This window comes from Pogona vitticeps, chromosome 6 (genome assembly GCF_051106095.1).
Source record: "Pogona vitticeps strain Pit_001003342236 chromosome 6, PviZW2.1, whole genome shotgun sequence".
Lineage (NCBI taxonomy): Eukaryota > Metazoa > Chordata > Lepidosauria > Squamata > Agamidae > Pogona > Pogona vitticeps.
The window spans coordinates 3,985,517-4,000,780 of record NC_135788.1 but is presented as its reverse complement, the minus strand read 5'-3'; the positions used below and the strand labels follow the sequence as shown (position 1 = coordinate 4,000,780).

The 15,264-nt window shown below is 39.4% G+C and overlaps 1 protein-coding gene across 6 annotated transcripts in view; it reads left to right on the top strand.

The window, feature by feature from the left end:
• Positions 1 to 342: 342 nt before the first annotated feature.
• Positions 343 to 15,264, top strand: part of NKTR (natural killer cell triggering receptor) — a 38,351-nt gene continuing 23,429 nt past the window's right edge. For 2 of the 6 annotated variants that reach the window (XM_020814762.3, XM_020814761.3), the window contains exons 1-6: positions 343 to 429; positions 3,653 to 3,748; positions 8,811 to 8,885; positions 9,873 to 9,980; positions 11,813 to 11,857; positions 14,465 to 14,552. In XM_020814762.3, the coding sequence (XP_020670421.3) occupies positions 3,691 to 3,748; positions 8,811 to 8,885; positions 9,873 to 9,980; positions 11,813 to 11,857; positions 14,465 to 14,552 (374 nt within the window). In that variant the 5' untranslated portion in view covers positions 343 to 429; positions 3,653 to 3,690. Of the gene's footprint in view, positions 430 to 3,652; positions 3,749 to 8,810; positions 8,886 to 9,872; positions 9,981 to 11,812; positions 11,858 to 12,143; positions 12,179 to 14,464; positions 14,553 to 15,264 lie in introns of those variants that run through there. The other 4 variants (XM_078378296.1, XM_020814763.3, XM_078378297.1 and 1 more) reach the window with 4 other exon arrangements.

The window sequence follows — 15,264 nt, the reverse complement described above, 5'->3', positions numbered from 1 at the left end:
GGGGAAAGGCAAAGGAAGAGCAACAGCGAACTCCGCGTCGCGCGCGCTCCCCTTTTTTAACAGGCGGAGAGGGACGGGAAAGGTGGGACCAGTTTGGGACGGGCCAATGGGAGCCCGGCGAAGCTGTTGAAGGGCGGCTGGGGGAAGATGCCTGCGCGTTCCAAGGAGCGCGCGCGAGGGAGAGAGAGAGAAAGAGAGAGGTGGGCGGGGCCGCGCGCGCCGCCGACTGCCCCTCCTTCCCCCCCCAGGCCGCTCCGCTATATTTCCCTCAGCGCCGTCCGTTAATGGCGGCGGTGGCAGTTTTTCCTCACGGGTCAGGCTGAAGGGTGGCGGCGAGAGGAAGGCGGGGGGGGGGGGGCGGGAGGTGGGGAAAAGGGAGCGGGAAAGGAAGGAGAGCGCCCTTGTCGCCTGGGTCAGCGCGGCGGCCAGGTAAGGAGCCCGAGCTGAGGGGGCGGCGAAGGGCGGGCGCTTCCTGGGCTCCTTCCCCCCCCCCCCAGCCTTCCTCTGAGGGAGTGAGGAAGGAAGGAAAGAAAGAAGGTCCTCCCTCAGGAAGGGCCAAAACCGGGGACGTCTCAGAGCTCTCCTGCCACCCCTGTCCTTGGTGGGGGAGCCTCTTTGGCTCGCTTTCCCCCACTTCCCCCCTCTTTCACCCCACAAAAAACTCTCTTTTTAATCTGGTGGTTGCTTGTCCTGCCCTGCAAGGCTGTCGGGAGGAGGGAGGCCAGGAGGGAGGAGCCCCCATCCCCAGATTGCAAGGGGCTGGTGTGGAATGACGGGGGTGCGGGTGGGGGGGGCTCACTTCCAAAACTGGCCCTTTTTTTTGCTCCCCCCAGATTTCGGTCCCCATTGAGGTGTGAAAGGGGCTTGTGAGGTTACCTCTCTTAGGGAAACCCAGCATCCTCGGTGGGTCCTCCTGGGCATCATTCGCCCTAAAGACTGCTGTGGAACCTCAGATCTCATCATCATCATCCATATTGCATCGTGAAAGCATAGAATTTAGATTAAAAAGATCCTGAATGATGGGCTGGCTGCCTGAAGTTTTTTTTAAATTTATTTTTAATGGGACAGTTGTTGATTTAAATGTGGTTTTTTTGTGTTGCTTTTCTTTATCATTTCTTAGAATGGTATGGGTTTGATCCTTTTTAAGTATTTGTATGCTCACTCTTTTTGTAGCTGTAAATATTGTTTTTTTTTAAAAGGTGTAAGCTGCCCTGGGGTCCTTTTTAAAGGAGAAAGTTGGGATTAAAAAAAATCAAATCTTAGAATTGCAGAGCTGGAAGGCATCCTATGGATCATGGAGTCCAGCTCCTGTCAAGAAAGAGTTTTTTTTTATTTGAGATAAACTTTTGAGGACAGCAAGCTACTGTTTTGGCTAATAATAAAGAAACTGAGTAAGATTTGTCATGTTTTTTAAGGTCCTTCAAGATTATTTATTTCCTTGTAACATTATTACCAGTGCAGTTAGCCTTCACTTCCTGAGCCACTGTTTTACAAATGCTCTGACAGAATGGATTTAAAAAAAACAACCTAAGGAAAGCCTGAGGTCAGCAACTCTTTAGCCTGAAGTCAGTCCACACCTGCTGTCTGTGGTCAGATACTGAGCCAGTCTAGACCAGTAATGTCCACCTATTTGGCGTGGCAGCAGCTCAGCAAGGCCTCAGACAGAGTCCTTTGCTAGCAGACAGCAAGCTGTTGTCTGGAGATGCTAGAGATTCAGCCTAAGTCCTTATGCAGTGCGGGTAAAAATCAGTTTTTAACAAAATCTAATTGATTTAAATCACTGTTTAATTTTTTAAAAAGTCCACCACCTTTCCATGTGCAAAGTTAACAATTTTTAAAAAAATAAGCATTGGTGCTTTCTGTTTTAATGTTTCCTAAGGACGCAGTTTGTAGTATTTGTGTGTTCCTTTTTAGTATTCAAATACTCGTTTTAGCTTTAACAGTGTCTTAATGATGTAAGCTGCCTCTTTATACTCATTGTTCTTATCTTTAAATATGGCCCTTTAATGATGTGAACCACCACCGTGTTCTCATTGTTTTCAGCTTTAAATATTGTCTTTCAGTGTTGCAAGCTGCCTTGGGTCCTTTTTAAAGAGAGAAGCATAGTAAAAATATTTTAAATAAATAGTTGCTTATGGTCATATTTTATCTTCAAAACAGCCCCATTCCTCCTCTCGTTTATGAAAGTGACATTAGGATCAAGAATTTGTATGTTAAGATTTAAGGATTTTTAAAGAGTTTCTAATTGTGGGTTTTAATATTATGTGCTTTGTTATCTCTTGTGGCATTTTAAATTGTGATTATTCTCTTTTAACTGTTTGTGATCCACCTTGAGACCATATGAGAAGAAAGACGGCTAAAAATATTTTTGTATGTCAGTGTTTCTATCCTATAGATTTATAGTATCCTTACTAGTGGAACTATTTTATTTATTTGTTTGTTTGTTTATTTGTAAGCCCCCAATAAATTGAGGATAGAGAGAAAAGAGGCTGTCATCCTCTTTCTAATGTAAAATTCATAAGAAAATGTTTAAACATGTGTTTTCAAGCACCAGCACTATTTGAATTCAATTTTTCAACATTCCTGTTTGTCAAGGATTAGATATTGGCCTGGTGTTTGACCAAGGGTTTTTGCTTGTAACAGAAAGGCAGAACAAGCCACAAACAAAAAGTCCATGGTGGTTAAAAATGAATGATTTTTTTAAAAAAAATTGATTTAAATCACAATTCAAGTTAAAAAATTGATGTTTTAGTTTAAATTGTCAAAGATAAACCTATTTTTAATTTAAAATTTAATTTAAACCATGATTTAAATTGGTTTTAACTACAGCATAACTGCCGTGCTTGATATCCTTGAACAAGCCAGTGAATGAACTTGAGAAGACAAGCCAGAGCACTAACTCATGACTTAGAAATCATGATAAACTATTGGTCCATGTTTTGTTTGGCTGGTCCTGCTGCAAGTGTTTATCAGCTTGAAAAACAAGCCAAGAACCCTTGTTATGTCATTATGTGGGAACTTGACCATAGTTGCAGAATCTTTCCCATCACACAACGGTCTGCTCTTCCATTAGCAAATGAAGGAGCCAAGAAATGTAGGGAAGAACATTTCTTTCTTTTAAAATCTTTGAGAAGTTTGGTTGCATGAGTTATTGAGAGATGCTGTATGGGCTCAATGAAGCCTGTTGTTCTCTAGCCTGAAGTCCTATACTGCTAGTATTGGCAGGGTTCATCTCTTACTACTTCTGACATAACCGGGGGTAAGTTTATTTTTCCTTATGTAAAAGCTAAAGGGAACCAAGTAGAGGTTAACTCCCCCCAATATTAAATTCTTTCCCTAGTAGATGGTTATAGTTCTAGATTATCTGCTTTTGTGATCTCTGCCCACTATCTGCTGATGACAGAGCCTCAGTATAAATAGAACTTTTAATTTCCGTTTGGCTCATATGAAATACACGTGACTAGTTACTGTTTGGCTCCTCTGGCATGTGGGTGGTGGTTTGTTTCCAGTCTTGGCACTCTGCTCCCCCTTTCTGCTGGCAAGACTGCAACTTGAACTGGCAACCATAGCACAATAAATAGCCTTCTTCTCAGTAAAGGTACAGCTAATACTGAGTTTCTTGAATTCTGAAGTGCATCTTTTTTTTTTTAAGGGTGGTGAGAAGGAGAAGCTCTCAGGCTTCCTGCTGCCATGGGGGTGCAGGATCGGCCTCAGTGTTTCTTCGACATAGAAATCAATCGAGAACCAGGTAAGGCTTTGTGTTTCTAAAAGACTGGTGTTTTATCAAAAAGATGTTTGACTCTGCTTATATGACATCAGGCCTTGAAAGAGAACTACACACAGCCAGCATGTTGCCTTAGAATAGTTGCCAGATACTGTACATAGTTGTTTCATTTTATATTGGTATGGAATTACATTTTTCTCTCCAGCATAGCATTAGGAAGATAATCATGGGCTTTATTTAATGTCTGACCACATTAGTTTTGTTCAAATGTATGTATGATGTCTTGCAGCATTTTCATAACAGTAAATAAACTGTGAGGTAATGGTACAAAATTCTTGCTTTAATAAGATGAGATTTGTCTAGGTGACTAGAGGAGAAAAGTTAATAGTGTAATTCCATGTAAGGAGGGATTTGGGTCAGAGACATGCAGACTTGATGTTTGTATGTTAAAATATTTACTTCATACCCATTATAATGAGGCAGATATATAGTGGCTGGTAGGATGGAAAAATAACTCGGAGTTGTGCAGAGCCATGTCATTAATGTTCATGATACTTGATAGTCCCTTCGAGTGTGTATTTGCCTGATGTTTAAAGAAGAGTTGTCCATAATATTGGTAAATGATAATTCATTATATTTATGTCCCACTTTTCAGCCCAAATATACAAAAAGCACACTGTATGAAGGGTGTATGACAATCCTTTTTGGGATTTCATAGTTGCTGGCTTTATTAAGAAATCACTTCTCTGGAAGAGCACAAGAGTGCAGAAGAAACTCCAGATGAACTTTTGAGTGGCTGATGATTCATTCTCTTAAGAGGGAGAAAAGGGTGGAAAAATCATGTGTGTGAGAGGTATTGCATGTGTGGCATTTTCTGACTCCTGAAATCTTCATCCTTATACATTCTAACTTTTGACACAAGCATGAGGAATCTGAGGTCTTCAAGGTATCATTGAATTCAGTTCTTATTACCCTGTTTCCCCGAAAATAAGACCTAATCTGAAAATATGCCCTAGTATGATTTTTCAGGATGCTTGTAATATGAGCCCTACCACAAAAATAAGCCTCAATTAAATGAAACCCCACCCTCCACCATTGTGCAGCAACCAGAAGAAGACATGACTATATTTGAATAAATGTAGATTGTTATACATGAAAAAAAAATCCCCTGAAAATGAGCCCTAATGTGTTTTTTGGAGCAAAAATTAATATAAGACCCTGTCTTATTTTCAGGGAAACACGGTAATCCCTAATTGGCCTGGCTAGTGGTGAAATATGATGGAAGTGGTAGCTGTTCTGTATCTGGTGGGCTGTTAATTTCCTACAATATAAAACAATTTAATAAACAAAACTGTTCTTTAGTTTTTGTTATAAAGAAAAGTTTAAAATAAATGAGAACTACAGCATCTCTTGATAAAAATGTTTTTTTCTGCTGCCTTACCACTGGCCAGATGTGTGTCTAGAAAGAAAGGTCTTTGTCTGCTGATAAAAAGAAAGCAGAGAGGGAGCAGCCTAGCCACACATGGAAGTGATTTTTCGACTTGGGAGTGGCATTTGAAAAGCTCCTCCTTTTGAGTACAGTAGTCACCAGACAGGTCTGACAGGCTGGTGGAACTGGGGGAAGGCTCCCCACTTAAATATTTAAAAACCTGAAGAAGCACATATGTGGAAATGCAAGTAGCCTGGATTGAAGCCATATTGTCATATACAGTGGAATTACAGCAGCATGGTAGTTGCATGTCCTTTGTAACCAACCCACGTCAGTAGTTTGGCTGCAGCCTTCTGAATCAGATGAAGTTTCCAAACACTCTTCAACAGGAACCCCCACGTAAAGCATATCACAATAATCCCAGTAGGATATAACTAAGGAATGTGACACCATAAGCAGATCAGACGTCAAGAAAATGGGCAGAGCTGGTGCTCTAGCTTTAACTCTGCAAGTGCCTCCCTGGTGACTGTTGAAACCTCAGTGCATACGCACGGAGATGAATATTGGAGAACACAAAAGCTACAAACCAGAGTTCTCAGGAGGACTGTAACCCATTCAGCAGAGTTGAATCCCTGGAGCTTTCTTTCAGCCAACCAGAAGCACCTTTGTCTTGTCTTGATTAATCCTTATCATCTTCCTGCCCTTACTAGTTAGACGTACTGGTTCTTTAACATGTTTAGATGTTAGGAAGGTCTGAATTATTAACTGTACAAGGACAGATAGAGCCCCTTTCCTTTGAAAGAACACAGCAAGAATTTATTTTCTTTATTTTAAAATATTGGACTCCAGTGTTCTAACCAAAAGGACCCACAAAGCTGGTTTAACAAACACACTGTAGTTTAAAAGCATACAACATAAAGCTGCTAACTGTGGGGGGAAGCAGTAACATTAGATTACTTTGATAGAGGCAGATATAGAATCACAGTCATTTGATCTTTTTATTTTTCAGCAATAAAAATAAAGCTCAAGTACTATAGAGTAGGAAATCTACCCCTGTATTATTTGTAGATCAGCAAGGATATTCAACTGTAATTGTTTAACAAGATAACTCTTTATCTTTCCCTGCTCCTTTTCCCAAAATATATTATAGAAGTCAAGAAAGCTGATAATAACTGAGAAGTAGAATTTTATGTGTAAGAACTATAAGTTCACTAATTCTAACAGTGCCATCCTGGGCATAGCTACTAAAAAGGCTGTATAGGCTGAAGTCCAGTAGTAAGTTGCAACTGAATCAGTGGGACTACTGACGTGTTGGCTCAATAAATCCCCACTGATTTGGTTGGCCTAATCTCTTTGTGACTTAAAACAGTACTGGATTTCAGCTAATGGGTTCTTAAGTAAGCACACAGGATTGCAGTCATAAATGTGTGGTTTCTTTTTTAATGGTGGTCAGCTGATGAATCTTGGGATCCTAGTGAACAGCAAAGTAGATCTGAACTCTGCCAGCCTTGACAAGAATTAAGGCTGGTAGTCATACACACATTCATCTATGATTAGCTTCCATCGAACATGGTACAGCCAACTTCTGGATAGCCCTGAATTGTACTACAAATCCCAAGCAATGAGAACATAATACTCCTGAAGCAAAGGCATGAGTTGGCTTGGCTGGGTTTTTTTTTCGTTTGCCAGTTCCTTGTGCTTGTGAAGCATAGTGATCAGTACCAATTTCAATGAATTTAGTTCTGGTATGTGAAAATAGCCATAAAACAGTTTTCCACCCTGAGAAAATTCAGTATGGTTTTGTTCTACTATTTTTAGTTTTCTTATTGCTGGTTGGACATTCATATTTATGTTTCGGGAGTTGCCTATTTGTTCTTTGTTTTATCATCACAGTTCTTTGTGTTAACTTGAAAATGCCTTGGTTATTTCTCTAAATCTTGGTTCTCTGAGTTCTCTAGCAGGAAAAAATATACATAACTTCAAAAAATAATTCTAAAATTAATATTGTGCTATAAGATATTTCTATGCCAAGATTTGTTATGCTGCTTTTAAGGGAAAGTCTTGGATATGCTTCCCTTCTTAAAATTTGTTCGGAGTGTTTTATTTTAATAATTTGATAATATATTACAGACTAGCTTTTATTGCAGTCTATCAGAAGAACTTGGATTGGTTGTTTAGGTGGTGTAATGAAATGAGTAATGAACTGAACTGGAAGTGACATGAATTGGAGGTCTTTGTGTTTTGGTGTAATTCAACCCTCTCCAACCCTCAGAACTCTCAGTTCCTGAGTAGAGTTTACTGAGTCTTGGTATTTTAAAAAATCTCACACTGATCTGAAAATAGCTTCCCCCCCCCCCCACTTTCTCTCCAATTGACAGTGCTCACTGATAAATGTTTTATATCACTTGGGAACGTGCTGCTTGCTGCCAAGGATTTGCTCAACTGGGAACAGAAATAAGTATAGAATTAGTGTAAGCTGTTGACTGTTCTTGAAAGTTGCAGCGGTGACCCTGCCAATCTCTCACTAGTCTTCCCAAATATGCAGAGTAGTAATATTAGAACTTATGATTATTGTATGCACACTCAGCACCTGCCAAGGGCCAGCAAAGACTGGCAAGGGAGGGGTTAGTCTCTAGTCTTGCTATTTCTTGGCTTGGACAGATGCAGAGGAGTGAGCTCTGAACAACAGACCTGTGTTCAGTTTTTTAGCATTAGATTTCAGGAAATGTGCAGTTTTTTTAGGGTATGTGAGACATTCAAGGAATAGCTTACCATTGAGTACCAATGTGTTTCCATTGCTGAGTAGAAATTTAAACCCAGGTCTTCTGAGTCCAGGAGAGATGCTATCCACTACACTGTAATGTCTCTTAGAATGTGCATGGTCTACTCTCTGGAAAATAATTTGGGAAATAACTTATTTTAAATAAGGCATAGCAACTTATAATTTGCATATTTGATCAATGTTACTCTGTATAAAAATATAGAAGCAGAAGGGTGGTGGGACTTTTGCATTTAAGGGATATCCATCCCCATAACTGGGCAGGGGCCCCTAGGCCACATTATGTGAGTGAAAGCCCCATAGCCACATGGGGGCAGCCTCTGAGAACTTGCCCTCCCATGGGGCTTCATAAGTCCCAAGGAGTCCCATGATTCCCACACAGTAACAGGATGCTTTTCTCGGTCACCAGAGGAACTGCAGATAGAGGGCCAGTTCCATCTCATGCTGTTATTTCCTTTTAACTCTTATAATTTGGCCTGGGGAGTTACCACGTAATTATGGGGATGGATATCTGTGAAATACGAAAGTTCCATCCCTGGTATCCACTATCTACCCAGTCACATGTGGGAATAAAAAAAATGGCTGCTAAGCACATCTACGTATTCAATGTCTTCTTGTCTTCCTTTTTTAATTTGTTTCTTTCTTTCTAGAGATACAGAATGTGAGATTATTAAGCCTTCATATTTGCCTTAGTGTATGTGTGTCTAAGAGACTGAGTGCAGAAGAGCAAACATACATGTTTAAAATTTTAAAACATATGAAATTAAACTTATTCTTTCTATCTATAGTAAAATCATCTTAAGTGCAATCGTCAAGGAAAGTGTTCTAGCTAGATATCATGAAAGTGGAAAGTAACTATTTTATTTGTTGTATTGCAGTTGGTCGTATTGTATTTCAGCTTTTCTCTGATGTGTGCCCAAGGACTTGCAAAAACTTTCTCAGCCTATGTACAGGTAACTTGATTTGTCATGTTGTGAATAACTGTAACTTTTAATGTAATCTGTGGCATAAATTAAAGCTCACGTGTTTTGGCTGATTTGCTATGGATGCTTGGAAACAGAACATAAGGTCAGAGACAAGCCCCTACCTGTTCTTTCCAGAAGCATCCTCACCTTAAGAGGAGAACCATGCTTGCCATCAGTGGATGTGTTTAGACTGCCATTGTGCTTGCTTTCCATTTCCCTAACATCCACAAGTCTCTTCAAAATTATGAAATTGTGTTTGTAAGGTGGCAGATTAGAAGTCCTCCTCCAGCCTCTGATTTTGTCTGTTTATTGGGATGCAAAGCAGATGTCATGCTTTTTCAGCATTACACTGTTATCACAAGAGGTAGTCCTCTGTGGAATTGGGTTTTAAACTTTGGATTACTCTTCCATCTGGCTGGACCAGAATGTATAAACAAACAGGGGAAAAACCTTGGATGTCATTCAGTGTTATTTTGCTGCTGGGATGGTATATTTTTCCTCTTGATAGCTGCCATAGAAAAATAAGGGGCCATTTTGGGCTTTTGTCCATCTTTTCCCTATCCACATGTTTCGTTGAAAAGAAAAGGAAACGGCCACATGGGAGCTTAAAGTCTCCCTTATGTCCAGGACATCGGGGTCCTATTTAAATTCTCTTAAACTCATTCTGGAGAGAATGTCAGAGGGGAATATCATTTCTCAAGTGTTGGCACAGGTTGCTTTTGTGGTCACTGAATGCCGAACAAATCAGCTACCACACATTTGCAATATGAAAGCTTTGAGAAAAAAGAGAAAGGAAAATTAGAAGATTCCCAATATATTGGTACTCATAGTTGAATAATTCTGGTGTTTGATTAAGACAGACTGCTGCTTATCTGCAGGGATTCAATGCTTTTATTTTTATTTAGCCTGACAGCAGTATTACTGATTCCATTTTTTTAAGCTAGTAGATTATATATATATATATCTATCCTGTAGGTGAAAATGGAATTGGCAAAACGACTGGGAAAAAACTCTGCTACAAAGGTTCAACATTTCATCGTGTGGTTAAAAACTTCATGATACAAGGTGGAGACTTCAGTGAAGGTACATCTTGAAAAAGAAAAGAAATCCTGCCATCCCCATTAAACAGAGTATTTGTGTTATAATTAAAATATTTAAATATTTCCAATGAAAGCATCAGTTATGCCCATATTAAAAATGAAATATTAAGATGAGATTCTAAGTTTTGATAAGGGGGAGAGATTATCTGTCACTGTGATTGATGGGTGTCGTTAGCTAGTCTTGTGTGTGCAGTGATCACCAATCCTTGTGGCTGGGTAGAATTTGTTGACCTTTTTGCAGGCTGTATTTTTCAGTGCTAGGAGCCAGGCTTTGTTTAGTTTTAGACTTTTTGTTGAAGCTGTGCTAACGTTTGTGGATTTCATTTCAAACATAATGATTGCTGGTGTTGTCCAGTACTTCTATGTTTTGAAGTAGGATTTCATGTCCAGCTTGTTTCAGGGCATGTTCAGCTACTGCCAATTTTTTCCAGTTGTTTTAATCTGCAGTGTCTTTCATGTTCTTTGATTCTGGTCTGGATGCTGTGTCTTGTGGTCCTAGTATATACCTGGCCACAACTGCAAGGTATCCGGTATATTCCTGAGTGGTGAGGGGTCCCTTTTGTCCTTTGCTAACTGTAACATTTGTTGTATTTTTGTGATGGGCCTGAATACTGTTTGTAGGTTGTGTTTCTTCAAAAGTTTTCCCATGTGGTCTGTGACCCCTTTGATGTATGGCAGAAATACTTTATTTGTGAGTGGCTGTTTTTCTTCTTCCGTTTGGTATTGTTTTCCTGGTTTGATGGCTCTTTTGGTTACATTCTTGGAATAGTCATTTGCATGTAGGGCCCAATTCAGATGGTTCAGTTCGGTGCTGCAAAATTGAGCTTCACAGTTCCGCTTTGCATGGTCTACCAGTGATTTGATTAAGCCTCTTTTTGTCATGGGTGGTGGATTGTGTTTTCGTGTAGGTGAGTGGGTTTTCTGTAGATCTTGTATCCCAATAGAAGGTCAGAGTTGTGTATGACCATGACATCTAAGGAAGGGAGTTGGCCCTCTTATTTTTTTCCCCCATGGTGAATTGTATATTTGGGTAGATGCTGTTGAGATGGTTTAGAAATTCTTCCAGTTTTTCTTCACCATGGCTCCAAATTGGAAAGGTGTCATCCACGTATCGGAACCAGACTGAAAGGTTCTCGGGTGAGAGGACCTCAAGGACCCTTAAGAAGTAACATCTTCAGAACTGGGATCTGAATGTCCATTGCTGCTCTAATCATTAATACTCCTCTTGGTCCCTGGTGCTTTCTTAATCCTTACTACAAAATGTCTGTCTTTGTCCTGCACTGAAGGCTTACTTGAATGAAAGTTGGGCATTCATAATTAATTTGCTTGAAAGCAAAGTAGAATTCATGTTGGGGCAATTGCATGCTTTGAGAAATGTAGTGGTTTTGACAAAATAAGTGTCATATTTCCATGTGTTTTAGAATCACCTGCAACTGTTATTAAAACCATCATGCATGTGCTGTGTTCTTTTGGGGCTTCCCCCCTTTTCCTGTCCCCTTTGAGAGACAGGAGAGGAGGTGACCAATTGGGAGCAAAAAAGTAAAGTAATGATAGCATGGTTTTGATGGGAGATCCATTAAGTGTTGTAATTTTTGTAAAACGATGCTGCCATCAGGTTGGGTATAAACTATGTATTTCAAGATTAAAAGAATAATTGGATTGATTATGAAATAACTTCCATAAAGCAAGGGTTCAGAACTGGCTTTTGTTCAGTTGTGTATCTGTTTCTAGATAGTGACTTTGTGAAGAATTCAAGTTTTAAAATATATCTTCTAAGGATTGATGTCTACATATATATGTATGTTTTAATACTAGGTAATGGAAAAGGAGGTGAATCAATTTATGGAGGATATTTTAAAGGTAAGGTCTAATACTTCTTGATGATCTGTTGCTTTATTTTTAAAAGTTTTGATTCCTGATACATTTAATAAGAAGTTCTATGTATATCACTTCTGCATGAAAGTAATATTGCATGAAGTTTATCTATGTGCATGAGTTTTAAATATATGAAATTATAACCTTAGTGTTAATGGTCAGTTTACTGCGGCTAATGTAGTGGTTAAACATGACTTCAGCATGGAGGCTAGGCAACTTGATTCATGACAACTCCTGTCTTCCTGCCTAAAACTGTCAACATATTCTTTTGTTTATAGAGAATGTGGTCTTTTGCAAAATGAAAAGGTAAGAGACACAAGCTCAACACAAATTCAAACTGTTCCCCTGCACCCTTTCTGATAAATACATGGACCACTGATATGAATTTGTGGCTGGGTAAATGTAGCTTGGTGATAAACCTGAAGTTAATTTGAGAGGTCTAAGGTGGTCTTCTCATTGGACAAAGAAGTAATTAGGATTCTAAATACTTCTCTCTGAAACATCTATGTTCTTCCCTTTCCCCCCTCCTTCCAAGGTTCGTATGTATACTAGACTTCCAGATTCTTTCAGCATGTACTTTTCATGGCAGCAACAGATTAGTGTATGCTATCTCATGTATTTATGAATGACTTCTATCAAGGGTTTTCATAGAATCTGAACCGATACTGAACTGTACTGAAAATGGTTGCATTGAGTATAGTGTTCAGTTTGCATTATTTTTCAATAAGGCGCATGGTATAAACATTAAGTTCTGAGGACACTTTATACTAGTAGATATCAGCAGATCTTGGTAGTGTGTTGATAAATCCATATTTTAAAGGTTTTTGGTTCTTTTTCTCTAAGATTTTATGAGAGGTAAGTAAAAAATATTCTGGTATTTGTTCCTATGACTCTGTTTACCTTTGGAATTTTTCTGCTGACTGCAATTAATTTTATTCAACACTTCTGTGCTCATCAGAAACTTAACATAATACTTTGAACATGTAATTTGTCTATACTGAAGGTAAAATGAAGACCTGATGTTCCCTTTTGTTTATTGAAGGAGCTTTTAGCTGATAAACTATTGCTGTAGGCATAAGCAAATGTGATTACTCTTTTATTATTTTTCAAAATACATGAGGATGTGTTGTGGGGTGAGGGAAATGAATGTTTGACGAATAGCCTTCTCCATAAATGGTAACGACATTAATTTGGATCATGCTTAGAGCAGACCCATTTAAATCTGTGGGACTTCAATTAGATATGGCTGACATACATACCAGTTATAATCAGCACATTTAATATCCAACCTACAGTTCAAAGCAAGTTTTATAAGCAGAAGGATCCCAAAACCCCAGTAAAGTAATCTGCCTTGACCTTGGTTGTAGTTAGTATGTATGTCACTGGGAAAGCTTATTCTTAGTACAGTGGTGCCCCGCATAGCGATAATCCGTTCTGAAAAAATCGTTGCTATCCGGATTCATCGCTATGCGGGACTAAAAAGCCCATAGGAACGCATTAAAACATGTTTAATGCTTTTCTATGGGGAAAAACTCACCGCTATGTGGAAATCCTCCATACGGCTGCCATTTTCGCCGCCCGGTATGGGAGGAAACCGCGCGAAAATGCTGCGGGCGGCCTTTTTTTTTTTCCAGTGGCCATTTTGGAACCACCTATCAGCTGTTTTTAAAACATCGCAATGCGAAGATCGGTAAGCGTTTTGCTTACCGATCATCGCAATGTGATTTTTGGCCATTTAAAACATCGCAATGCGATCCCTTTTGCAATTGCAAAATCCACATCGCTATGCGGATTCGTTGTTAAACAGGGCGCTCGTTAAGCGAGGCACCACTGTGTATTATTTAGTCTCATGGGGAAAGGGGTGTCTTGTGTGCAGGATGTGTATACTTCAGGTAGTCAGACTTGCTGTTTTTATTTTATGGAGGAAAAAAGTGAGCCTTAGCTGCCACAAATGTTCTTGCCTTGTAGAAAACATTCTGTAACTCCTACTGTTCCTCCTCATTTAATAGGCTTAGACTGTGAATAAGGACAAATTCTATGGCAGTGCACATACTGTGCGTATACAAGGTCATTGCCACATTGAGAAATGGTTTTTGAGTTGCAAGCCTGAGCAATTCTTGGCTTGAAAGCTTGGGAGGGATGCCGTTTCCCAGAACAGAGTTAGTCTAGGCCAGTAGTTCCCAACCTTGAATCCCCATAGGTCCTTGGACTGAAACTCCCAGAAGCCCTTCACTACTAGTTGTGCTGGCCAGGGTTTCTGGGAGTTGTAGGCCAAGAACGTCTGGGGACCCAAGATTGGGGACTCATGCTCTGATGCCGTAAAGGCAACTTGATAACAAATGTTTTGCTACTTTTTTTAAAGAAAGCTTTTAAATGTCCAAGGTAGCACTACCAAATCTTCCTTAAATAGCAGTCCTGTTGCTGTTTGTACAAACCGGTCTCGAGCCTTTTTGGGTAGATTGCTTTTATATTTCCAAGTTTCCCTAGTGAGCAGCTGGATATTTCCTCCTTGTTAGTTATATTGATCTTTCTGAGTACTTAAGGTCACAGTAGCTGACTACGCTCTGGTTTCTTCTCTCTCTTTTGAAACAGATGAGAACTTTATTCTGAAACATGATCGAGCATTTCTTTTGTCAATGGCAAACCGAGGGAAACATACCAATGGTTCCCAGTTTTTCATGTAAGTAGATATAAATAAGAGAATTGCATTTTCTAAAATGATGAAGCGCTGTTCATGAGAAAGATGGTATTGCTAAAATTAATCTTTGAAATATTTGAGTGAAGGGGAGAGGCAAAGAATAAGGTATATTTTTGCCCTTTTGACAAATTAAGGGAAACATCTTTGGTTTTTTTCTTCTAGAACAGTTAGCTTTGGTTAATATAAAGATTACAGAAGTGGTATTCTTAAAAAATTTGGACACATAATTCAATTACATTTTCAAAATCCTACTTCTCTGACAATAATTATTTTCTTGTTCAGCTCACAGCCATGTGAAAGCTGTTTTCCAAAGGTTTCCCCTGTAAAATCAGCAAACTCACCATTGTTCCTCCATTGTTCCCCTGCCCCTTGTCTCTATGCCTCTGATATTCAGGTTTTTAGTAACGGTCTGTAAAAGAGAGTTTATGCATCTGTAGCTGTACGTAATAGGCTTTTACTTTGAACCTTTGTAGGTTTGGCATTAGAATGGATCCAGCAGGACTGTTCACACTGTAATGTGCCTGGAGTGCCAGCTTCTCCTTATGTCTTCACTAAATACACGGAGAGAAGCTGCTCAAGAAAAATAGTCAGTAGAAAATAAATGAAAGCCATACTAGGTGCCTGATCATTTTGATCAGTGTTGATTTACAAGCAGTGGGGAAAATATTTCTAACAGTATTTTTTTCTTTTGACT